Consider the following 25934-nt stretch of genomic DNA (forward strand, 5'->3'; position numbering starts at 1 on the left):
CTACTCTTCATGTCAAAGACATGTTAACAGTCTTTCATTTTAAATCATGGGCAGCATTAATATCAAACATCATATCCGGGAAAATTAAATGACAGGGAATGGGGTCAATCTGAAGAAATACAATTTGAAAAAAGCACAGTCCAGTTTGTGATCAAACAACAGGAGGAGACGGGTACAGTGAGCAAAGTGATTCTGGACTGGAGGACTGGTGAGATGAGACTTGTCACTAAACCACATCCAGACCTCAGAACCAGCACACCCTGAGGGGGTTATGATCTGCTCCTTTACTATATTTGTACTGAAAATATGCTGTCACTGGTACTGAACACTTCATAGTGTGAATGTGTGTCATGTTTTCTGCATCATAGAAAGACAGCTCCTCTGATTGACAGTCGAGGTAAATCCCTATCTTCTGAGGTGTTCCGATATTTGTTAACTGTGTGCCTGAACTAGATGTCACTTTTGATTCATTGTAGCTCAGATAATGAGTTTGTACACCTACTTTCCAGTAGCTCCTTTCTCCAACCTCTATTTCCCAGTAATGCTGCCCAGAGGTGAACTCAGTGGAGCTGGATACAGAAGCATAACGCACAGACGTGTCCTCTTTGTAACTTGGACAGGAATGGTTTAACCTGCAACAGTAGTGACATCCCCTTGAATACCCATATCCAAACCCTCCATTACTCTGATTAGATTGAACAATCTTGGGACTGTACATCAGACTCCTCCCATCTCCAGAAACTTTTATGTTGTTGCTGTTACTTTTGAGTGAGAGGTCTTCAGCTCGGGGCTTGATCACCTGAAGCATCTCCTTCCACACGAAGAACTGCAGGTGACTCTCATGAGGCCCCAAAGAGACAGAGGGATTCACCACCTTGAGATTTCCTCCTCTTGGCTGAAATGAGCGTTTTACATCCACCATGTTGTTTTCCTCAGTCCAGCTCTTTAAGAAGTTTTCATAATCTGTGATTTTCAGAACCGATGTCACCTTTTCCTCCAGCTCTCTGTTCTCAGACAAAGCTGTTTCCATGGCATTCAGCGTCTCGTTCATCTTCTCAATGGCCTCTTCCTCTTTGTCTTTCAGGTCTTTCTGGATCTCATTTTCTCTCTTCCTCAGAAACTGGTGCATCTCCTCAAACTGTCTGCAGATCTGTGTCTTCAGCTGCTGAGACTTTTCTTTGGTTTTTGTTATTTCTTCCCTCTGTGCGTTGACCAGACTCTCTATAGCACTGATATCACCACAAACCTGTTGCACAAACATCTCCAGCTCCTTCCTGACTGATGCAGCTGCCTCTTTGATTGGTTTAAACTTGTGTCCTTCGTGCCTCTCCCCATCTCGACATATGATACAAGCTAACTCCTGATCTGTGATGCAGAACAGTTTTAGCTTTTCTTCGTGTTCAGGACACAACCGATCATCAACCTTTAAAATCAAGAAAACAATCAAGAATGTCATTAATGTTACAATTCACAATGAATGGGGAGAGATAAAATACACTCTAAATACCACCTACAGCTGATGTCAGTAGTTTAACATTTACTTTCAGACAGATTGTCTTAGACATTTTTTTTCTCTTCATCACAATTTCATTCGGTCAGAAGTATACTTATTTGACTGTTTTTTTTTTTTTAATTGCTCAGAAAATAATGATAACTTGTATAATCTGTGTCGCAACTCATCGGCGGCATCTTTTGTGGGAAATGTCTTCCTGAATAAATGTCATGTGATCTGATAAACTCAAATGGAACAGCTTGCCCATATGTTTGGAGTATACATTCTGTATGTTAGGAGGGTAAATTGGATATATTTATGAACCCTCTTTGAACACCAGGAAGTGAAAGTTAGTTACAAATAAGTCTTCAAAATGGACAATGACCCAAGCATACTTCCAAAGTTCTACCAAAATGGCTTAAGACAACATTATCAGATGAGTGGTTATCATAAAGCTTTGTTGAATCAAACTCAAGTGAACATTTGCATGCATGTGAGCAAGGATACCTACAAACCTGACTCAGGTGTACCCGTTGTGTTTGTTTTTTAAACCTAATATGACTGAAACTGTTCTGAACTTACAACGAAGAATGAAAATGAAAGTGGTTCTAAAACTTACTTCCTCTCCAGCTCCATGTTTCCCCCTCTCCCTCTCAGCTTCTTTCTCGGCCAGACTTTTCAAAATGTGATTGGTCATCAAACATCTCCCTTCAGTTAATACAGCTGCCCGACAATGTGGACACTGAGGCACTGAACTCAGAGAAAGTGTGACACATTCCCTGCAGAAAGAGTGTCCACATGGGAGCATCACAGGATCATTGAAGATGGCCATACAGATGGAACAAGTCAGATCTTCAGTGTAAGAGGCAGATGCCATGGTGCCTTGTCTCCTCCTTTTCTCTGTCAAACCCGACTAGAACTTTCTATTCCCCAGAACAGGCAAACACCCCGTGATGTCTCCCTCCTCTCTCTGTTAAACCGACTAATCACAAGAAGATCTTCAATCTCTTCATCGTGGAGGAAGAGACCAGCTAATAATTGCTGTAGGTGTAAAGAGCAGGAAACCAGGTTGATGAGAAGCAGGTGTGCAGAGGAGGGTGGATGCCATAGGTACCAAAAGGCCCCGCCCACCCCCGGGGGAAAGAAAACATGGACAGAGAGAGAGGCGACCCGGATCCTGACAATGTGTTTCCATACACACTGTTTTCAACAAGGGAATGACACTAAAAGATTTTCACTTTGAATGACATCCTCTTCATTTGTCTACGTCACACTGCTAAAGCCTCAGAGCTTCAGATAAACGTTGGGAATATTTGATAAGGGTAATGCATTATTTGCAGAAACAGTGACCCAGAAGTTACAGAATCACTGACAACAGGAAGCACAACAAAATGCATCACTATTGATTTTAAAATAGATTTTATTCACTCTTTTAGTATCAACTGAAATTCTATTACAAACAAAGATAATTCAGATGCTTTATTGCATACACTTCTTTAGAGTATAATACAGTGCAGTTTGGGGGGTTCACCGAATGAATCTTCAAATCTGTCAGCATCATCCACACTTTAAAACTGAACACAGAGAAACTTCCCCTCTATCACACTCAGCACATGCTCTGCACAGTGAGACACAAACCTTCAAGGGAAAAAAAGCAAAGTAAAAGTCTGACATGAACAACATTTTTAGTAACACAAAAATGCCTTTTCTTTTTCATTGTTGTTCATGATTACCATTCACAGGTAAAATAACACAAAACATGGGTCAACTTTCTTTATCTCCTCTACAGTACACAGACACACTACAGGTATTTCCTGCCCAAGACATGTTAACAGCATACAATCTCTTTTGTTTTACAGCATGCACATCATTAATATTAAACACCACACACCTTATCAGGGAAAATAAAATGAAAAGGAATGAAGTAAATTTGAAGAAGCTAAATTCCTTGTAGCAGGAAAATGAGAAGAACCTAATTTTTCTTTCTGTCATGTCCACACCAGACCTGCCAGATGCTCCACATCCAGCTAATCCAACTAAAGATTAAAGTGTTATTAACAAAACAAAAAAGATTAAATCATAATATAGTGTACAAACTTAAACCAAAGTAATCACAGTGATCAACAACTAAAACAGCATTCAACAAAAAATATGACGACCCACGCTCACCTTCTCTCTCCTTGTCTCTCCAACAAAAGAAAAGCAACAGCTGAACATAATAAGTGCTGGACTCCGCCCATTATCATGCGACCCGCTACTAAATATGATTACATAAACTAAATAATGATCAAAATAAACAACACCAAAATAACCCTTAACCTTAACCAACAGAAAACACACTTCACGGCCCCTACAGCTGCTTCCTTTCTGTTTGTGAAAGTTTCTGTGTCCACTTCAAACAACAGGAGGAGACGGGGACAGCGAGCAGACTGATTCTGGACTGGAGGACTGGTGAGATGAGACCAATCCACATCCAGACCTCAGAACCAGCACACCCTGAGGGGGTTGTGATCTTCTCCTTTGCTATATTTGTATTGAAAATATGCTGCCACTGGTACTGAACACTTCATAGTGTGAATGTGTGTCATGTTTTCTGCATCATAGAAAGACAGCTCCTCTGATTGGCAGTCGAGGTAAATCCCTATCTTTTGAGGTGTTCCAATATTTGTTAACTGTGTGCCTGAACTAGATGTCACTTTTGATTTATTGTAGCTCAGATAATGATTTTGTACCCCTACTTTCCAGTAGCTCCTTTCTCCAACCTCTATTTCCCAGTAATGCTGCCCAGAGGTGAACTCAGTGGAGCTGGATACAGAAGTATAACGCACAGACGTGTCCTCTTTGTAACTTGGACAGGAATGGTTCGACATGCCACAGTGGCGGCATCCTCTTGGAAACATAGATACAACAGAACTGCCACCCAACACAACAATGCTGGGACTGTACATTAGACTCCTCCCATCTTCAGACACCGTTATGTTTCCACCCTTACTTTTGAGTGAGAGGTCTTCAGCTCGGGGCTCGATCACCTGAAGCATCTCCTTCCACACAAAGAACTGCAGGTGACTCTCATGAGGCCCCAAAGAGACAGAGGGATTCACCACCTTGAGATTTCCTCCTCTTGGCTGAAATGAGCGTTTTACATCCACCATGTTGTTTTCCTCTGTCCAGCTCTTTAAGAAGTTTTCATAATCTGTGATTTTCAGAACTGATGTCACCTTTTCCTCCAGCTCTCTGTTCTCAGACAAAGCCGTTTCCATGGCATTCAGTGTCTCGTTCATCTCCTCATCAGCCTCTTCCTCTTTGTCTTTCAGGTCTTTCTGGATCTCATTTTCTCTCTTCCTCAGAAACTGGTGCATCTCCTCAAACTGTCTGGAGATCTGTGTCTTCAGCTGCTGAGACTTCTCTTTGGTTTTTGTTATTTCTTCCCTCTGTGTGTTGGCCAGACTCTCTATAGCACTGGTATCACCACAAACCTGTTGCACAAACGCCTCCAGTTCCTTCCTGACTGATGCAGCTGCCTCTTTGATTGGTTTAAACTTGTGCCCTTCGTGCCTGTCCCCATCTCGACATATGATACAAGCTAACTGCTGATCTGTGATGCAGAACAGCTTCAGCTTTTCTTCGTGTTCAGGGCACAACCGGTCATCAACCTTTAAAATCAACAAAACAATCAAAAATGTCATTAATGTTACAAAATGGAGGGGAGGAATTAATGACAGTATTGTATGGCTGCGGCTGATATCAGAAGTTTAAGATTTCCTTCCAGACAAATGGTTTCACTTTTACTTCTCAATTGTCGGGTAGAGACCCGACAATTGCACGTGGTAAGATGTGGTTTGCCATGTGCTATTGCAACATGGAAATATGAGGGTCGCATCATAAGCATGGAAAATCATAGGTAGATATATTCAGGCAAGTCTTAGGACATTGAGTTAAAGTCGCAAATGGGTCCTTCAACTGGACAGTGACTCAAGCATTTCTACAGAGTTGTACCCAAATGGTTCGAGGGCCGCAATGTCAGGTTATCATAAAGCTATGACAAATACAATCTAAAAGAAAACTTGCATGTTAGGCTTATAAATGTGACTCATTTGCTCACAAGGAAAATAAAATAGTAAACAATGCTCCTATTTCTGTTTTTTCTTTTTGTTGTTTTGTGTGTGTTCTTTTAAGAATGAATGGTACCATAGGGCACCCAGAGACATAAAACATATGACTTGAAAATGACTAAAACAATTAATTATCAGTTAATTAAGCAGCCGAGTTTGCAGCCCACATAAAGACGCTGGAATCATCATGGTATCACTGCTCATGAATATGTCCAAAAGTTATTTAAAATCTTACTTCTTCTCCAGCTCCATGTTTCCCCCTCTGCTTCTCCGCTTCTTTTACAGCCAGACTTTTCAAAATGTGATTGGTCAAAAGAAATTTCTCTTCCTTTGGAACGGCTGCCCGACACTGTGGACACTGAGTCACTGAGCTCAGAGAACGTGTGATACATTCCCTACAGAAAGAGTGTCCACATAGCAGCATCACAGGATCATTGAAGATGGTCAGGCAAATAGAACAAGTCAAATCATCAGTGTAAGAGGAAGACGCCATGGCTCCTTGTCTTCTCCTTTTCTCTGTCAAACAGACTGACTAGAACACTTGAAAGAGACACTTTCTATTCCCCAGAACAGGCACACCCTGTGATGTCTCCCTGCTCTCTCTGTTAAACTGGCCGACTATGAACACTTCACATCACTTTTTTATTTCCTACAATTGCCCCACCTCCAGTGATGTCACTAGGGCTTTGAGCTCAGGCTAAAAAAAAAAAAAAAAAAGTCTATCATGCACCATGTTTTTTTATGTTATGTTATTTACATTGAACCCATATGCCTCTGTGCCAATTGAAAAACATAGTAATAATAAAAAAAAACGTACCTGAGTTACTGGCACAAAGAAACAATGCACACATGACCCAGACTAAGACAGGCAGACAGAAGGGGACATGTTCTTTTCATGAACCACTCCATCCCTAGTTGAAACTGTTACGTAATAACTATGGCTTTTTGGGCACCCAGATCTCTGACTCCCTCTTCTGGACTTGGCCGACTGGTGGCTCAGCATTACAGTATACTTAAGTTTCACTTTCATGGAAAATCCACACCCCAAAAGAAAACATGGACACACACACGGACAGAGAGAGAGAGAGAGAGAGAGAGAGAGAGAGAGAGGTGAACTGGATCCTGACAATGTGTTTCCATACACACTGTTTTCAACAAGGGAATGACACTAAAATATTTTCACCTTGAATGACATCCTCTTCATTTGTCTACGTCACACTGCTAAAGCCTCGGTGTAGCTTCAGATAAACTTTTGGAATACAGTATTTAATAAGGGTAATCAATTATTTGCAGAAACAGTGACCCAGAAGTTACAGAATCACTGACAACAGGAAGCACAACAAAATCCATTGCTATTGATTTTAAAATAGATTTTATTCATTCATTTAGTATCAACTGAAATTCTATTACAAACAAAGATAATTTAGATGCTTTTTTGGATACACTTCTTTAGAGTATAATACAGTGCAGTTTGGGGGGTTCACCGAAAGAATCTTCAAATCTGTCAGCATCATCCACACTTTAAAACTGAACACAGAGAAACTTCCCCTCCATCACACTCAGCACATGCTCTGCACAGTGAGACACAAACCTTCAAGGGAAAAAAAAGATAAGTAAAAGTCTGACATGAACAACATTTTTAGTAACACAAAAATGTCACATTCTTTCACTGTTGTTCATGATTACTACTGTATTCACAGGTAAGATAACACAAAACATGGGTCAACTTGCTACAGTACAGTACACAGACACACTACAGGTATTTCCTGTCCAAGACATGTTAACAGCATACAATCTCTTTTATTTTACAGCATGCACATCATTAATATTAAACACCACACACCTTATCAGGGAAAATAAAATGAAAAGGAATGAAGTAAATTTGAAGAAGCTGAATTCCATGTAGCAGGAAAATGAGAAGTATAGAACAACTTTCACGGGATCGAAACAAAAGAAAAGCAACAGCTGAACATAATACGTAAGTCCTAGACCACGCCCATAATCATGTGACCTGCTACTAAATATGATTACATAAACTAAATGATGATCAAAATAAACAACACCAAAATAACCTTTAACTTTAACCAACAGAAAACACACTTCACGGCCCCTACAGCTGCTTCCTTTCTGTTTGTGAAAGTTTCTGTCTCCACTTCAAACAACAGGAGGAGACGGGGACAGCGAGCAGACTGATTCTGGACTGGAGGACTGGTGAGATGAGACTTGAGTCACTAAACCACCAGTTTCATTATCCCAGACCTCAGAACCAGCACACCCTGAGGGGGTTGTGATCTGCTCCTTGACTATATTTGTATTCCAAATATGCTGCCACTGGTACTGAACACTTCATAGTGTGAATGTGTGTCATGTTTTCTGCATCATAGAAAGACAGCTCCTCTGATTGACAGTCGAGGTAAATCCCTATCTTTTGAGGTGTAACAGTTAGGTTTGTGACAGTGTTTTGACAAGATGTCTCGTACTGTTTCTCATTGTAGCTCAGATAATGATTTTGTACCCCTACTTTCCAGTAGCTCATATCTCCAACCTCTATTTCCCAGTAATGCTGCCCAGAGGTGAACACAGTGGAGCTGGACACAGAAGCACAACGTACAGACGTGTCCTCAGTGTAACTTGGACAGTAATGTTTTCCAGTGCCACATTGTTTACAGTAACGAACCCTACTGCCTCTCTGATTAGATTGAACAATGCTGGGACTGTACATCAGACTCCTCCCATCTCCAGAAACTGTTATGTTGCTGCTGTTACTTTTGAGTGAGAGGTCATCAGGTTTTTGCTCAATCACCTGAAGCATCTCCTTCCACATGAAGAACTGCATGTGACTCTCATGAGGCCCCAAAGAGACAGAGGGATTCACCACCTTGAGATTTCCTCCTCTTGGCTGAAATGAGCGTTTTACATCCACCATGTTGTTTTCCTCAGTCCAGCTCTTTAAGAAGTTTTCATAATCTGTGATTTTCAGAACCGATGTCACCTTTTCCTCCAGCTCTCTGTTCTCAGACAAAGCCGTTTCCATGGCATTCAGTGTCTCATTCATCTTCTCAACGGCCTCTTCCTCTTTGTCTTTCAGGTCTTTCTGGATCTCATTTTCTCTCTTCCTCAGAAACTGGTGCATCTCCTCAAACTGTCTGCAGATCTGTGTCTTCAGCTGCTGAGACTTCTCTTTGGTTTTTGTTATTTCTTTCCTCTGTGTGTTGGCCAGACTCTCTATAGCACCGATATCACCACAAACCTGTTGCACAAACGCATCCAGCTCCTTCCTGACTGATGCAGCTGCCTCTTTGATTGGTTTAAACTTGTGTCCTTCGTGCCTCTCCCCATCTCGACATATGATACAAGCTAACTCCTGATCTGTGATGCAGAAGAGTTTCAGCTTTTCTTCGTGTTCAGGGCACAACCGGTCATCAACCTTTAAAATCAAGAAAACAACCAAAATGATGATGTTATAGTTCAAAATGAATGGGCAGAGATAAAAGACACTATATGCTCGCCTACAGCTGATGTCAGAAGTTTAACATTTACTTTCAGACAGATTGCCTTACTCATGTTTTTCTCTCTTCATCACAGTTTCATTCGGTCGGATGTTTACATACACTAAGTTGACTGTTCTTTTAAATTGCTCAGAAAATTATGATTACTTGTATAATCTGTCACAACTCATGGGCGGCATTCCTTTGTAGGAAATTTCTTCCTGAATAAATGTCATGTGATCAATTTAACTAAAAGGAAAGCATGTTTGGAGTATACAGTCTGTACAGTATGAAAAGGGCATGTCTTGCAAGTCATAATCATAATGGTTACAAATAAGTCTTCAGAATGGACAACGACCCTGTTAGAGAATAATTTCACTTCCCTAGATAGTTTGTAATGGTCAATCCCTCTGTGTTATGGTTTAGAGCTATGAATTAGAGGACTTTCTGTTACATTACTGCTGGGGTCACTTATCTGCCCTACTTTCTCTCTTAGGAACATGCCAAGGCCATGGTCTCTCTTTGGCGTCTTCAGTCTCACTCTCTGGCAGGCTGCAGACACAACTGTAGAGTTAGATGATAACGCTAACCGTCACTAAACCTAACACTTTTCTGTCTCCTCGATCGAGCCTAAATAAACTCCTTCAGCATAAGACATCCAGGACTCTGGTACTTCTTCTTCTTCACCAGCATCACAACAAATTCCTCCATAACAGACCCAAGTACAGTTCCAAAGTTCTACCATCAGATGAGTGGTTATCATAAAGCTATGTTCAATCCAACCCAAGTAAACATTTGCATGCTGTGCATGTATGTGAGCAAGGATACCTACAAACCTGACTCAGGTGTACCAGTTGTGTAAAGAGGAAGAGAAACGTTTTTTTTTTTAACCTAATATGACTGAAACTGTTCTGAACTTACAACAAAGAATGAAAATGAAAGTGGTTCAAAAACTTACCTCCTCTCCATCTCCATGCTTCCCCATCTCCCTCTCAGCTTCTTTCTCGGCCAGACTTTTCAAAATGTGATTGGTCATCAAACATCTCCCTTCCGTTGAGACAGCTGCGCGACACTGTGGACACTGAGGCACTGAACTGAGAGAAAGTGTGATACATTCCCTGCAGAAAGAGTGTCCACATGGGAGGGTCACAGGATCATTGAAGATGGTCAGACAAATAGAACAAGTCAGATCTTCAGTGTAAGATGCAGATGCCATGGTGCCTTGTTTTCTTCTTGAAAGAGTCACTTTCTATTCCCCAGAACAGGCAAACACCCCGTGATGTCTCCCTCCTCTCTCTCTGTTAAACTAGCACTTCAGCCTATCACTTAATTGCCCCACCTCCAGTGACATAGGGCTTTAAGCTCAGGTTTCATTCCAGATTTTAACAGTTTTATTACAGTATTTTCCTTTTAAATAAAATCACAGTTGTGTATAGTTACAGACAAATATAGATTGATGTAGACATATATTATCCAAATAATCTACCATTTACGGTTTAAAAAAATGTTTTGGGACCAAAAAAAAAAAGGCCATCATGCACCATGTTTTCACAATAAGGCTGTTATGTTTCTATTTTTAGGTTATGTTATTTACATTGTACCCCTATGCCTCTGTGCCTATTGAAAATAATAGTAATAAAAAAACGTATCTGGGTTACTGGCACAAAGAAACAATGCACACATGACCCAGACGATGACAGGCAGACAGAAGGGGACATATTCTTTTCATGAACCACTCCATCCCTAGTTGAAACGGTCATCTCTGACTCCCTCTCCTGGCCTTGGCAGACTGGTGGCTCAGCATTAGTTTCACTTTCATGGAAAATCCACACCCCATGTATGACTCACTTTAGTAGCCCCATTGCTAAGATAAATACAAAGATTGGCACATTTGTAACCCCCCAAACAGATTTACTAGTCTTCTATGGGAAACATATCTCTATCACTTCACTAGCCCTTTTTAAAGACTCATCAAAGCTACATAGAATAGTGTAATGTCACACTCTGGTGGTGAGATGATGAAACTGCAGGTTGCTGCTGGGTGGAGTTTTAAATGTAAATGTTCATGCAGTTCCCCTTAACCAATTTGGCTTGATCATTCATTTAACATCAACTGAGATTTGTTTACTTTTTTTTTGATTGATTGATTGAAAACTTTATTGAACAACATTAGACAAGTGTTCAAAATGATAAAAAAAAAAAAAAAAAAAAAAAAAAAAACACTATAAAGCCTAAAGGCTCATTTCCATTGTGGTCCTACAACACATGGACTAAAAACATGGGAGAGAGACACTAGGCACATAGACTACAACATTGAAGAGAAAGAACCAAATAAAATAGATAAAACGAGAGGTTTAGGCCCCAAACAGAGACAGCAAAAACATAAAGCAGACACACAAACAAACAATACAATAATCTGGTGCTTCACGGCTCTTTTGATTGAATTTATCGGTTGACTAACCATTTTTTTTATTGAAGACTTAAAAAGAAAGTAGGAGCTAACAGTTTTAAGGTTTAAATACCTCACATTTGACATGTCAGAGCAATGAATCAATATACTTGCTAGTTGTCTAGGCATTAGCTAATGGGGATCCATGTAGGCTATAAATACATCTCCACCAATAGTGTTTTCATGCTGAGCTGCAATAGAGGACAGAAACACATATAGAGAATCTAATCTAATATTATTGCAACATTGGGTGATATCCCTTTGACCAATTTAAGTCAAACTGCTGAAGCCTTGCACAGAATGGGGATTATAAATGTCTCCCTTTTATTCACATTGGAGGCATCTGGGGGCATGGTAGTATGAAGAGGGATAATGGTTACGATTAGAAAAACTGGTTTATTTACATTTACCGTTTCCACTCCAGGACACCCTCCTCTGCAGTGACTCCATGCTCTATGAGAACCACCGCTCTAAGCACTGCAGTCCATGTCACTGCCAGCTCTTCTGCTGGCCTGTATGCAGCCACAGGTTCTCATCCCTTAGAGATATTAGTGATGTTTTAGCAAATACACTACATCTGAATACGACATGTCAGTATACTGTGTTTCACCTTGAGATATGAGATGCTGAAGAGAAATGCAAAGCTCTATATTCAACACTAATTTTGAAACTCAACCTGTGTCTTCCTTGTTAACAGATCGTAACAGGAAATGCAACAGACAGCATGGTCTGTGACACATATTTGAATCCTTTATTATGAACTTTGCAAAGGTCATGACCAAGCCACAGAGCTATTATCAGTCATTGTGGTAACTATCAACTGCTGGTTCAGCTTGAGTTTTCAGCACAGCCATTGGTCCAAAGCTGATAGCACCACAGAGGCTGAACATCATTGGTTAATAAGATTCTCCTGAATTCAGTGAGTTTTGTATAGGAGGTGATTAGTGCCAAACACAAGCCGCAGCAGAGGCCGAACAAGGAGACACAATAATGAATGTAAACAATATAACTTATATAAATAGCTTTATAGGAAAATGAAATACTTTCATGTGTTTCCATTGGCTATTGTACGACTTTTGACAGTAAACTATAATTATCTGCAGCAGTAACACATCTCTAAATGTGGGTCAGACAAGAACATGCTGTTTGTATGTAGTATGTAGCTGTACTGTTATACCAGGATGAATAAGCAAAAGCAGACAAGTTTAACTATCTCAAGAAACCCTGTGGATTACTTTTAAGCACAACTCAGAGGGCCAATTTGCAGCCTTAGACTTAGAAATCGCCAATTTAGTTCAGGACTAGACATTGCTGTGAAGACAAACTTTAGAATATACGTAAACTTGTGCCTCTCATTTACCATGGCTGAGAAAATAGAGATTATTTGTAATGATGACAACACAGCCCAGAGCAGCTGGATGGAAGGACGCAGGGGCATCACCAGACCTCTTTTACTGGGGCACTATCACCAGTATAAATGAGCTGTGCCCCAAAATAAATATCATATGCACTACACTTCACTGATAAAGGTATAAGCAAAGTCGGTTCAGACTGAGTTGTGCCCCAGTAGAGCTCAATCGCTGGCAACAGCCCTGGAAGGAGTGACTGTTGGAAATAACATTTAAGAATGACTAAAGAATTACCCTAAGTCTGACTAAAACTGAAACTGAAACAAAATAAGTATTTTAGTTTTTGCCTGGAAATATTTATATTGCTTAAATATGTGGTTCCCAACTATGTCATCAGTAGTTCTCAAACACTGGAAAATAATATTGGTGGTCAACATCTGACATCATTTCAATACTAATTCTCAGCTCAACTGAAAGCAGAGGAAACCTGCGGGAGACATACGTTTTCATTATGTTTGACATAAAGAGTTCATGTGTGTACCCATCTGTAACCTTTTGTCACCACCTATCCATTTTATACTCTTTCTGTGATAACTGCAGTGACAAAACAGGAAGGGGGGTGAGGCTGGGGGTGTCCTGTATTAAAGAGTCCCGTGCTAAACCATAGACTGTAAAAAATGTGGATGTAGCATCAGTGACGTCACCCATTGGTTTTGGGGAGTCGTTTTTGTGACTCAAATATGGCGGCCTGAACAGCGCCATGTTGGATTTACCGGCCGAGAACCCGCCCACTGGCCTCGAACGGCCTCGAAGCAGCGGTCACTCAACGTTTCCGCGCCCTGATTGGCGAGAATTTTAAACCTAATAATAGTAAAACGGTAGAGTTAAAAAAAAAATGTCACCCCCCTCAGAGCTATTTTAACATGGGGCTCAATTGGAGTTGCTCCCTTCTGGAGCCAGCCCCCATAGGCTGCCGGGGTACTGCAGCTTTTTGATTAGCCAAGTATGGAGTTGCTAATCCAATCAGGATCCTGAAAAATAGTAATGAAAATTAGAAATATAAAATCAATATTAGAATACCCCATAAATATTTTAAACAAAACAAAACAATGAACTTTCTTTTTTTAATATATATATATATCCTCAGTCATTTTTCACAATATTTTTTTATTAGCGTTTAGCCTTTTAAAATTTGATATTGTTTTGTTTTATTTGACTTGATTATATTTTTCATAGTCTAAAGCGTAATAGCATGTTCCTCTTTGGGTGGCACTAATGGCCCTCCATACACGCTGCCGACAACGCGATTACAACCTGCGCTCTTCATAAAAGAGGGGCGCTAACCAACAGTCACCACTGATGTAGACTAACACATTTTCTAGCTCTTTCTCCGACGCCCTCCGGCTGACACAGCATAGTGAGAGAAGAACAGGACGAATTACACGAAGCTACGTTACAAGGTAAGCGTTTCTGTTTCATGTGCAGCACCGGTGGCGATTTGGAAAGGATGCGCCTGATGCAGCTGCTCAAACTCAGCACCAGCAGCGTGGACACCCGAGCATCCACATGACCACAGCCGAAATGGATGTCTTGTTTCCTCTGTTATCTGCAGCATCTTTTCCGATCAGTGTCGAACATTTTGATCACAGAGTCTCTGTTTCTTTCTCTGCATCCTTTGCTGATGTGTGTATGCCACAGACGTGGCTCAAAACGAACAAAAGGCTGGATCATCGGCAGCATCTGGTTGCATTAATCCTTCACACGGACCCAGTTGCTCTAATCCATGGGCATGTTCTGCCTCACGATACTGCACTGTAGCAAATAGCAGTGTTTTAGAAGCCGCAGCAGACACTGAACACAAAGCAACAGTGGCTCGTGATTATTAGATTATTAGAGACAGATATTGAAATGACTTATTTAATGCACTTTTATTTTCAGGAGTCGAATGAAATTCAGTCGGTGACAGTGAAAGTCAGTCACAATCACGCTGTGTCCCCACCACGTGCCTTTGATTTACTGTCACCAAATCGATTCAATCGATCACTGACAGACTACAGCACGTTTCCCTGTAGCTATGCCAGTTGAGGCTCTCCACACAGGGAGGGACTTAAAGGGGAGGGATGCGATAACCGTGTCGAGATCAACGATTTGAAATGATGTCAAGTCTCGTCATGAACACCCACCCGAGATGCGAAGAAGCACTTTGCGGTCCACCTGTCTTGCATCATCTGCCTGAAAACCTCTGTAGCCCGCTGCATAGTCTGCGCCAATCTAAATAGACATTTGTGGTATCCTACGTGCCGACTGACCCATTGCACGAGCGTAGATAAAAAAAAAGAAAAAGAAAAAAATCACATTATGAGAGTTGTGTTGCTGTGGCCAGACACCCACCAGAGCGTTGGCAGGCTGCGTGGGTCCACGTGACACAGGAGACACTGAGAGAAAGTTCATAGGGGGATTCCCAAATGGCGACTCTTGTGTGTTTCTGCCGATTCTAATAGAAATTATTATTTAACTACTTATTGGATTTAATAAATTGTACAGAGATGACCAAGATTGTACTGTAGACTAGAGAAGGTGCACACCTCTCTAGGCATGATTTAAGATTTAGCCTACATACTCAGGAATAATAATTATGGTGTGATATGGTTTAAATAAAATAATTTAGATGATGATAACAAACCACTGTTGGATTTATTTTTTTAATTACACCCAGTCCTTTATATATCATTGAGGGCGACTTTATATATCACTGAAGAAATATCTGAATAATGAAACTTAAACTTAAACACTAAGTAACTTTTCAACCACCACATAATATTTTCAGAACTTTGTGGTACATCGACTTACAGCTGGTTGAATGACACCCCTGTCATGGTCCGAGGGGGTCTGTATCGCCTTCACTGGCAGCTTCGAGGTGGATGGTAGGAACCCCTCCACACAAAAAAACTACAAATGTGCTAACTGCTTTACGGCACACGTCACTTACCCCTTTCCCCATTCGTTAAAAAGACGGAAGTCGATGTGAATGCCTGTGTGGGATTACCGCTATCATGGCAGAAGCAGCAAGAAAACCAAAGAAATTAAAAGTATTGTCTGAGGAGACTAAAAAACGAATGAGGGAGAGTAACGGGCAAATTCCACTGGATGCAGAACGGCTGTGGCTCCACTGCGTCGCGGCTCGTGCGGGACAGGAAATCGTGTACAAAATGCAAAACAAAATACCCTGTAAATTTTCAAAATAAAATATACCGTGTTTACGGCGGATCATATTTCCCACACAAAAAGTTGTAATGAGGCCAGCCTGAAGTCAACAGGTCAGAGGTTTTCAGACACCATCTCACCCCGCTGACACCATGAATGAGGAGATACTAATTGAAAAATCACAAAATAGGCAGATCAACAGGTCAGCACCGAGTTGTTACACACGACCGGGATATCAGGCTGTTTACGACACTACACGCTGGTGCTCATGGGAAATGGGGTCTTCCTTCAGGCAAAACACTACCGCTTTAGTCCATTGGCGCCGCCAAACTCAACCAAAAATGAAAGTTCTTTAGTATTACTTTAAATTCATTCTTTAAATTGTGATAACAAGATTTTATTTTCTTTTGGTCAACCAAAACCCATAATGAGTAACTAGTTGTAAACAATGAGGGATTGTTCACGTCTCTTTGACCTGATGAAAAGGAATAAAGGCTTGTTTGCTCAGTTAAGGTGGCAGTCTAAGAATTCCAGAGATGGGCTACATGGTAGGCTTAACTCTGACCTCTAGACCCTAAACAAGTAGGTGGAAAATTACACCCTCTGTGTATAAATACCACCACCACTAGTAGTGGTAGATAGCTGTTTACAAAGTTGATTAGTATCATAGTTTTTTTTTTTTTTTTTTTAATATATATTGTCTGTTTCCTCAGCTACTGTATAGCCTATATCCAAAGATGTGCTGTGCCAAAGCCATGACTTAAAAAATGTAACCAGACTTTTTCCTTCAGGAAATGCATTCTCTAGTTTAGTTTAGTTTAGCCTAGCTTAGCTTAGCTTATCTTAGTGTTGCGTAGTGTGCAGTTAATTGATGTAGTTTTGTCACTTCATCTACAAATGAGTCAGGTTAAGTGTTTCCCCCCATTTGCTAGTCGCATTAACAGATGAGACTATTAGCAACCTTCCTGTGCAACAAATAACAATATTCCTTAAAATATGACATTATTCTATTGCATATTTTAATGGTGCATTCTACAGATAGGTCTGTCAGAAGAGTCTGTAGTTTCAGAGGAAGTGGTTCTGACTAGGAGACTCTTTTTTTTCTCTCGGCATGTTGTCAGCAGATACATGTACCGGTAGCCTAAATTTATCACCTGCATGGCTGCTGTGTGCAGATGTGAGGAAAAAATATATTAGAGATTGTGACTAAACCATCCCACAGACGATGGTCTGATGCGTCCAGTTTCAGTTTGACTGAGCTGAGTTTTTCCTTCTATTACTCATGATCAAACGCCACAAACTGCATATTGCATCATTTTTAGGCTGCAATAAAACTATGAGTGATCCTTTGTGCTATTTGCAGACTTTCTTTGTATCTGCTGTACAAATTTGAGCACATTGCATTCAGGTCGAGGTCTTATCATGAGTAAAGTCAAGAGTGCGTGTGTGTGGGCTGTTGGAGCAGTGACTCAGCATTTTGTGTCAAACAATAGGAAACCTATCAGTTCTCTCATCAGTTCACAAACTGAACACCTCCCCACATGATGACACCTCGCCACAAGATGTCTTCATCAGTGATTTCATTTGACAACACAGCGGTACACTTATCTCATTCTGAGTCTTCTATGATGAACAGTGTGAAATCACAAGGTGTACCTAATGCAGAACATAGATTTCTCTAAGGCAACATGGGGCTAGCACAGTGTAGAGCTAATGCTGTTTGATTTGAAGAGATTATCTGACCCAGTTCACAGGAACAGATAGAGCCAGAGCAGGAGGAAGGACTCACCAGTGCTCCACATCCAGTGTGGTGTGAGTGACATCCCAGTTATGTAACGTTTAACACTTAGGATTTCCATTTTGTCTGCCGAGTCTGCAGTACAACTAGCACACTGTAAAATACTACTACTACTACTACTAATAATAATAAAAAGTAGTTACTACAACTTATTTTGAAAGTGAATTTATTATAGCCACTGAATGAGTGAAGGTAGAAAGACAGATCCAATCTACTGCCAAAGTCTAGTTTATATTATCAATATTATAAAAACATAAAAAGCTCAGTCCACAGAGAAATATATAGTACATAGGCTGTATTTAGAGACTGAGCCTGAAAATGAGTCATTCTGAAACTTTGTGAAGTCATAAGAAAGGAGACTCTATTCTCAGCAATGTTCCAAGCCCATTAGGACCCATCATCCCAGATTACATGAATTGGTTTCTCAAAGTGTTAAAATCTGCCATTTATTAATTTTTATAAACACTGAGAGCCTCTTCTCTTCTGATTCGCTAACTTGTTGTTACTGTACTGTATTGTATTGTATTGCAATGTACTGTACTGCGAGAAGAGACATGAAACTGCAGTGAAATGGTGTTTTATATGATCATCTAATTTTTATTTTTGTGTCCTTATACAAACATAATTTCCTATGCCCTTGGGGTTTATATACCTCAAGTTTTATTTTTTTTTGTTTATGTTAAAGATTCCATGTTTTACACATGACTCAAGCACAGTTCTCTGAGCCATTCTTTTTTACTGCAGATTTCAAGTTGCACTCAAATTTTGCAAGGTTGAACGGTGGGTCCAAGTACTGTAGGTGGAGCTTGGGGCACGGCTGAGGGCAGAAAATGTATAGTAATGACATCACAAAGTTAAAATACTTCAGAAGACTTGTTTTAAGGCTGCATTCCTGAACTGTTGAATAAAAGAATGAGAATAGAAATTCTGTTATTAATCAACTAAAGGAAAATTCATTTGTCTGGCAGCTCATTTGCAGAAGAATTAAACATTTTATGGATACACCAACCTGCTTCATATTCAAAATAGACATGGAAATCTCACTTAATACAATATGTAATATTTAATACAGTCCTTACAGTATATGGACAACTGGAGATGACGTCATACTGCACACCACTTGTCAGACACAAAAACATGAGTTTACAGTATATGCTGCTGTCATTGCTATCTTGTGAGGAAACAGTGTAAGAAAAGATCTTAGTTCCTAGAAATTGAATTATGTGGTAATTCTTAGCCCCACATCCTTATTTCCGATAAACCTGGCAAAACCAGATGACCTGCACCATTGTGATCCCTTTTACACGTATTTCACTTCACTTCACATTCATTCATGTTTTCAATGTTCATATTTTCTGAGTTTCTGATGTTCAAGAATCTGAGTTTCTAGAAAGTTGATGTGGTAATTGTCTGCCCCACATCCTTATTTCTGATGAAGCCGGCAGAACCAGATGACCTGCACCATTGTGATCCCTTTAACATGTACTGTATTTCGCTTCTCATTCATTAATTTTTTCAGTGTTCATTTTTTATGGCTTTTCACAGTTTCCCTTCAGTTTGTTGCTCTTGGTGAGACAACAAATGGTGAGACATTAGTATTCTTTGTTTCCCTTCTTGTCATTGTTATAACAAGAAGTGACACATTGCAAATATAAGAAAGTAGTCTCACACTGTCAATCTCACTCAAAGATAGCACTGTTTGTATGGGTTGTTACCACAAACCATCCTAACACAATAAGCAGCTATCTAGTTCATCTCACATGCAAATGTGTATGTGAGAAATGTGTTTCTTTTTGAACAAGTTGCAGACTTTGCAAACATGCCCTCCCATTGGCTGGCTCTCTAGGTCATATCTTCCAGTTGATTTCACCACCAACAGGAGGCAGCAAGGTCACATGTGCTGGCATGTCTGTGACATGTAGGGCAAGAGGTTGATGTATGCATGAGTGTATGCGTGTCTGTGTCAGATGAATATTGAAGAGGAAGATGAATGAAGTGTATTATTTTATCACATCACACAGGGCAGAGTGACAGACAACAGTATTTTCACTTTAGTGAAAAAAAAAATTGCTGTCGCATAGTTGTGATAATAGTTGAAATGCATGTTGTGGTATTCAGTTTACAGTTCATGTTGAAATTAGTTTACATTAAACCACATTCAAAGAGCTGCAACCACTTTGTTTAATGCATAATTACAATGCACAATACAAAGTAGCTCTACACATGGTTGGACTGCTTATGTGCCCTGGAGCCACTGTGCAAGTGCTAACACCCCCTTTCCTGCTACTCTATGTTAATTGTCAGCTCGCCTGCAACAATGGGGTCCTATAAATGGAGGCTGACAAAAATCACCAATGAGGTTGTGACAATTTTTATCCAAATAGTCAAAGATCAACTTCACTGTGGCATCATAATGGTCTGTTTAAAACACCTCTGTCCAATATTCAGCCTGTAGGTCAGGAAGATAAGATAGAGACCATATTTCTTCAGCTTGGATGGCTGACAGAGGCATAATTCTGTGACCAAAAGCTCAAATGCTGCTTTGTGTCATTAGGTTCCTGTGTTCCTTGACAGGTCGTAATAGACTCTCTTACACATTGTCAAACTGCATGGACCTCCTTCCTGGTGAACCTACCTCGTCTGGAAAAGACAGAACATTTTTAGTATATTAAGCAAATGTCCTTTGAGTGTTGTGAGTGTTAGAATAGAGTTCAGCCAGAGTATCTGTGCTCCTGTCTCTTCTGTTCCAGTCCACACAGTCATTTTGTTGTTGTGGGCCTTGTAAAAACGGACAGAGAGAAGCGGGTGAACAGCGGAGTTGACAATAGAGATGCTCCACTGCCAGAGAGGTGAGGGGTAAATGAGCAGTGCTGTCTGTTGCCTGTGGGGCTAGTTGATGTTTGCTCTCTAAGCTGCAGCCAAGCATACATTATTGGGTCACTGCCTACTTTGTCTCATTCCATTAATTCCCCACAGTGACAGTGAGGCCTCGGAGGTAAGATGGGTGACCACTGCACTGGGAAGACTGGAACTCACCAAATCAAAAGATAGAAAGTTGTGGGTGACAAAATATGAGCTACATAATGCACTTTTTTCCCCATTGCTGCCATCAATGTGATCAGCCAATCTTAAAGTGGGGAATGGATTGGAAAACCTTTAAGTGTTCATATGCAACAAATATATATACTGTACTGTCATGTAATGTTAAGCTTGCCTTTGCATAAAGATAGCCATTTAAAACAGCAAGCAAGTCAGTGAAAGCGTCACATGTTGGTAGCACATAAGGAAATGGTTTCAATATATAGCTGCAAGGTAGTATCAGCAGACATAAGGACAAGTACGAGGCAGACAGACACGCAGCTTGCGTCTGGGTGTCTCTGTTTCTCTGGGTTGAGCGAGGTCAAGCGCTCCACTGGCTAAGACGAGCTACAAGCAGAAGCAGTCTAACGCCCGCCCACCCACCCAGTGAGGATCAGTCTGCTATTCAGTCTGATTTCCCCTTCTGTCACTATTTCTGGCTGCTTCACTGAGTGTTTAATAGTGGTTCCACATGTCCGTGGGTACTACAGGTCTGCAATACAAAGCAGGCTAACTCTTCCACTGCATCATTGATGGCCTCGAGGACGGTTGTTTACCCCCAGGTGCTGACAGTCGATGCTCCTAGAGGGCTTTGGTATTGGACTTGCCGATAGGTCAACTGACCTTCTGTTGACAATTGTGGTGTAGTGGTGCATTGTGTGCTTGTTGCTTGCTACTGTCAGCATCTTAAGGCATAAAGCCAAAAAAGTTAAGCATTTATTTTATGTTTAAGATTGCTAAAAAGTCAACGTTGATAAAAGTAGACTACAAGCAACCTTAGTCGTTGGTCTCTGTTTGAAACTCTAGCTTCAGCAAGTGTTGGACTCTTGGACTTGGACTTTGATATTGCAAAAAAAAAGTTTATTTACGATCTGGTGGGGCAGATATGATTGAGGATGGGCCAATTCTGCTAATTACCCACCACTGTCATAGGACCTTGCAACAGAATAATCATTAAAACAAACCATTTCCATTTTCTTTGGGTTTTTTATTTTCCATTCAGGACTCTTCTGAAGCTCCAAAAACAGCTAACCTTGATCAACTGCCATATCACCATGTTGTGTAGTTGTAAAGAGGTCTTGAAGATGGCTCACAGGGGTAACTAATCATCTCTACTACTAATCAAATGTTACGTACAGTTTTGTGCTTTCACACTGAGCCACCATCCACATTAAAAAGTCCAGAATGAGGTGAGGAGACCTGACTGTAGGTTCCTGCTGTGTACTACCGTAGATAGACTAAGAGTTCTCAGGCTGGTATCAAGACTATGATTATCTGCTCTCCAAAAACAATGGTCACATTAGCTTCAAAACATGCTCAGGTTCAATGAGGCCAAATGCACAATGGTGCTGTAGCTTAATTTAGGGATGTATGCTTTTCACATTTGAGGTTCAAAGAGCTCGTTCCTGGAATCACATCAGTACAAACAGAGTGAGTTGTTCTCACAGCTGACTCATTGAATCGCAGCTCCACTCCCCTTTCATTATTTGTCCTGGACAACTTCACCAAATTGATATTCTGCTACAATTTTCTTCTTAGCAAAAAAAAGACATTGCTCCATTGTGGTAACAACCCATACAAACACTGCTATATTTGAGTGAGATTGACAGTGTGAGACTACTTTCTTAGATGTGAAATAACATGAGAGACTCTCCCTTCATACTTCAAAAGCCTTTGTGTACCAGAAAGGAGGAAGACTCCCCTGTCCAAGCTAAATAGGTTTCCGCTGTGAACATAAAAGACCCGGTAGGTAGGATACAGCCAATTGCTTATTAATATTACAGCTCCTAACTCTGATCTCACTTTAAAAATAGACATTAAAAGGCGCGATATAGAATTTGATAGAAATGAAATGAGAAAAAACAACCCACTGAGAACCTTTCCGGATCTCGATTTGTTTGATTCATACGTTATTATGGACAGACAAACAAACAGTGGGACAGGAGGGTATTACCTCACCACAGTGCATTGTTAGTGCCCTGGTTCAACTTTTAAGACACTCCCACTTCTGGACATCTCATCATCACCTGATCATGATCCACTCAGTGTCCCCCTGCCCACAATCCTCCAACCTAAGCTACCACAGGTCGTTAGGTTCAATTACCCATAGGAATGTTTCTGTAGCACCTTATAGAAGCAGGTAACCAGACATGGCATGGGCTATCATGGTTACAATCAAACAACAAAGTCATGGATTGGTTTAGGTTAGGTTCAGACACAAAAAAGGAAATACAGTATTATAATTTTGGTTCAAATAAGTACTTCCTCAAATTGGATGCGCCTTGTCAGGGTTACAAGAATAGGCTAACAATGTGGTTAATTTTTTGAAATCGTCATCGTGAAGGGAAAAAAACGCAAAGTTCAACATTTACATGGAAACTAAACACAGCTCTATTTGTCTTGTTCCACATGTATGTTGTTGACTTGTCCATCCACCACAACCTTATCCTAACAGTCAGGAACGTTGTTGCTGTACGTCAGCACACTTTTCCTTTTGCCCCTGTCATAATCACTGCAACCACTAGATGTCACCTTACATCAAACTGTAATTAATCATAATAACCTGTTGCACAAATGAAAAAAGAAAACCTGCCACCTCTCAACCTCTTTTCTCGGTGCTAATGTGTTGACTAGTTGTTAGCTTCTTATAGCTAACAACCGCCATCCATTTGTTAGCATTAATCTACTCTTTTTTTTTTTTTAAGTATATTTCTTGGGTTTTTCGCCTTTAATAGACAGGAGAGTTGAGAGAGAGACAGGAAACGGGAGGCAGAGAGGGGGGGGAATGACACGCAGGATAAGGCCGCTCGACGCGGGACTAAAAAACAAACAAACAGCTTATGAAAGTTAATTATGTCCGTGTGAAATAATTAGTTTTATTTTTTCTTTTCCAAGACAAGAAATTTTCCCATACCTTTTTGTTGACAGTTTTGGCGTTTTCTTCCACCTTCCTCAGAACTGCCACTGCGACCTTCCTGTCCGGTTTGACAGGTTTATACGCACAGAAGATAATAGGTACCAACAATGGATTATTGAGGCGGTGAAGATTAGAAAATGGGCCCACAGGACCATGAACCGGGACGAGGGGGCTTACACACTATCACACACCTGGAGCACCGTCCTGCAGGCGCAACCCGACAGCAGGAGGTGTGACCGACCTGTCAAACCGAACAGGAAGGTCACGCCTCCGTAACACTAGTTGATAAGGCACGTCACCGTCTGACATCACGGTGACAGTTCTGAGAAAGGCAGAAGAAAACGCCGAAACTGTCAACAAAAAAGTATGGGAAATTTGTCTTGGAAAAGAAAAAAGGAAACTAAAACAAACAACTGACATGGGACATCCAAAGTTCCAGGTAGTAGCTAAAAGCTGATGGTCAAAGACGGCCTATAGTAGCGTTTGTGCCTCCAATCTGAAATACCTACGTTATGTGCATTACATCTCAGAATGTCTTGGCCTCAATAGCCAGGAGTACTGACAGGACTACAGGATTCACATTTCTTAGTGTAATTATTCGATCTGTGTTTTTTGTTTCAGTCAAACGTTAGGTTGACTATAAAATGACAGCAATAATACCTCCAGTGAGAGGCAGCAAAACTCCAGAGTCAGTGAGGTGGATTATGGGGGTTGGAGGGGGTGGGTTGTCTGCAGGACTCCACTGAGGGGGCGTGTGAATGTGCTGACGTGCTGCCTCAGCACTCGAGTATAAGAGGCTTTGGGATACAGGCTTAGGACATCCCTTTCTGACTGTCCATCTTTGCTGTCGCTATCTCTGTCTTGTTTTTTTATTGGAATGAAGGTAGGATGCTAATTATAAATATCTGAATTTTTTCATTCATATATTTAGAACATTGTGGGGGCAGATATATTAATTGAAGTACAATAAAGAGCTATTTTGGAAGCAATGGTTTGGCATGTTTTGCATGCACAAAGCAGGCTGGTGCAACTTAGTTCTGGATGGGACTCCCTCAGTTCACGCTGACTATAAAAGTTTTCAAAAGTTGTTTTAGAGCTTTAGTAATTTCTCTTCAATCTGTTTGAAAATGAAATATGTTTGTGTAGCTGCAGTCTTTCAGTGTGAGATGTGTTCAGCAGCAAACAAGTCTACTTGTAATTTAATTTTAATTTTATGAGGAAGTAAGTGAATGACAGAAATATCATGTTCACTTCCTATTTTAATTGTTAACAGGTGGACCATCAGGTCTGGTTACCTCAAGCAAACATTTACATAATTCATATTAATAAATAACATAGCATCACACTTACCTCTGTAAATATTTCTGTTCAGTCCAGGTGTCAGTTATTGTGTTTATATGTTAGCATATACTTAGCCTACTGTTAGCAGATTGCTACAGTCTCTTAATTTGCTGTTAGTAGCATTTACCTTAAACCTTATGGGCAATAATCACCACACTTTAAAGTGCAATACTGAGTCGAATGTGCATTTATTAAGAGTTGCCAGTGCACTGTGGTCATCACAGGAGAAATGTGGATATTATGTCTCAAGCTTTATTAATTAATCAACTGAAAAACAGCTTGATTTGCACATTGTTTTTATGGTTGTTTTAATGAAAGCTGTGATCTGTGTCTGTGCTTGCTGGGGCATAGAGTGCTTGTTATGCTTCATTACCCGTGTGTCTCTGTGTGTCTATTTAGTGTTTTATAGGTTGTGTATTTTAGTCAACATGTTTATGTGCATCTTCTGATACAAATTTCTTTGTACATTGTGTTGTGTAATTAGAAATGTTTGAATAGATTGAGCCCATCCCAGCATGCTGCAGGAGACTGCATCCATTCTCTCAGCTCTGCTGTGAAACAAGACAGATCAGGACTGATTTAAAGTCTGCGTCAGGGTGTGTACGTGTGTTTTCTTGCCCTATAGCATCAGGGAAAAACACAATGTTAATCAGCAGCCAAGATAACAGTGGGCCATGGTGTCAGTTGTCTAAATCATGTAAATTTG

At 40.5% G+C, this 25934-nt stretch overlaps 3 protein-coding genes across 3 annotated transcripts; all 3 read right to left on the reverse strand.

Moving 5' to 3' along the window:
• Nucleotides 1-244: 244 nt before the first annotated feature.
• LOC310988603 (zinc-binding protein A33-like) lies at nt 245-2369 on the reverse strand (the record flags this gene model as incomplete). Its single annotated transcript, XM_083975262.1, has 2 exons — nt 245-1423; nt 2112-2369. The coding sequence occupies 2 exons, from the start codon at nt 2367-2369 to the stop codon at nt 245-247; spliced, it is 1437 nt and encodes a 478-aa protein (XP_083831388.1).
• Nucleotides 2370-3972: 1603 nt separating this feature from the next.
• LOC310988602 (zinc-binding protein A33-like) lies at nt 3973-6104 on the reverse strand (the record flags this gene model as incomplete). Its single annotated transcript, XM_083975261.1, has 2 exons — nt 5840-6104; nt 3973-5145 (listed from the first exon to the last, which is right to left on the reverse strand). Exons 1-2 carry the CDS (start codon nt 6095-6097, stop codon nt 3973-3975), a joined length of 1431 nt encoding a protein of 476 aa, XP_083831387.1. The 5' UTR covers nt 6098-6104.
• A 1760-nt stretch (nt 6105-7864) lies between these two features.
• Nucleotides 7865-10308, reverse strand: LOC310988281 (nuclear factor 7, ovary-like; the record flags this gene model as incomplete). The annotated part of the gene is made up of 2 exons (XM_083974813.1): nt 7865-9031; nt 10051-10308. 2 exons carry the CDS (start codon nt 10306-10308, stop codon nt 7865-7867), a joined length of 1425 nt encoding a protein of 474 aa, XP_083830939.1.
• Between the last annotated feature and the right edge of the window lie 15626 nt (nt 10309-25934).

This window comes from Trachurus trachurus (genome assembly GCF_905171665.1).
Source record: "Trachurus trachurus genome assembly, chromosome: 7".
NCBI classification, from domain to species: Eukaryota; Metazoa; Chordata; class Actinopteri; order Carangiformes; family Carangidae; genus Trachurus; species Trachurus trachurus.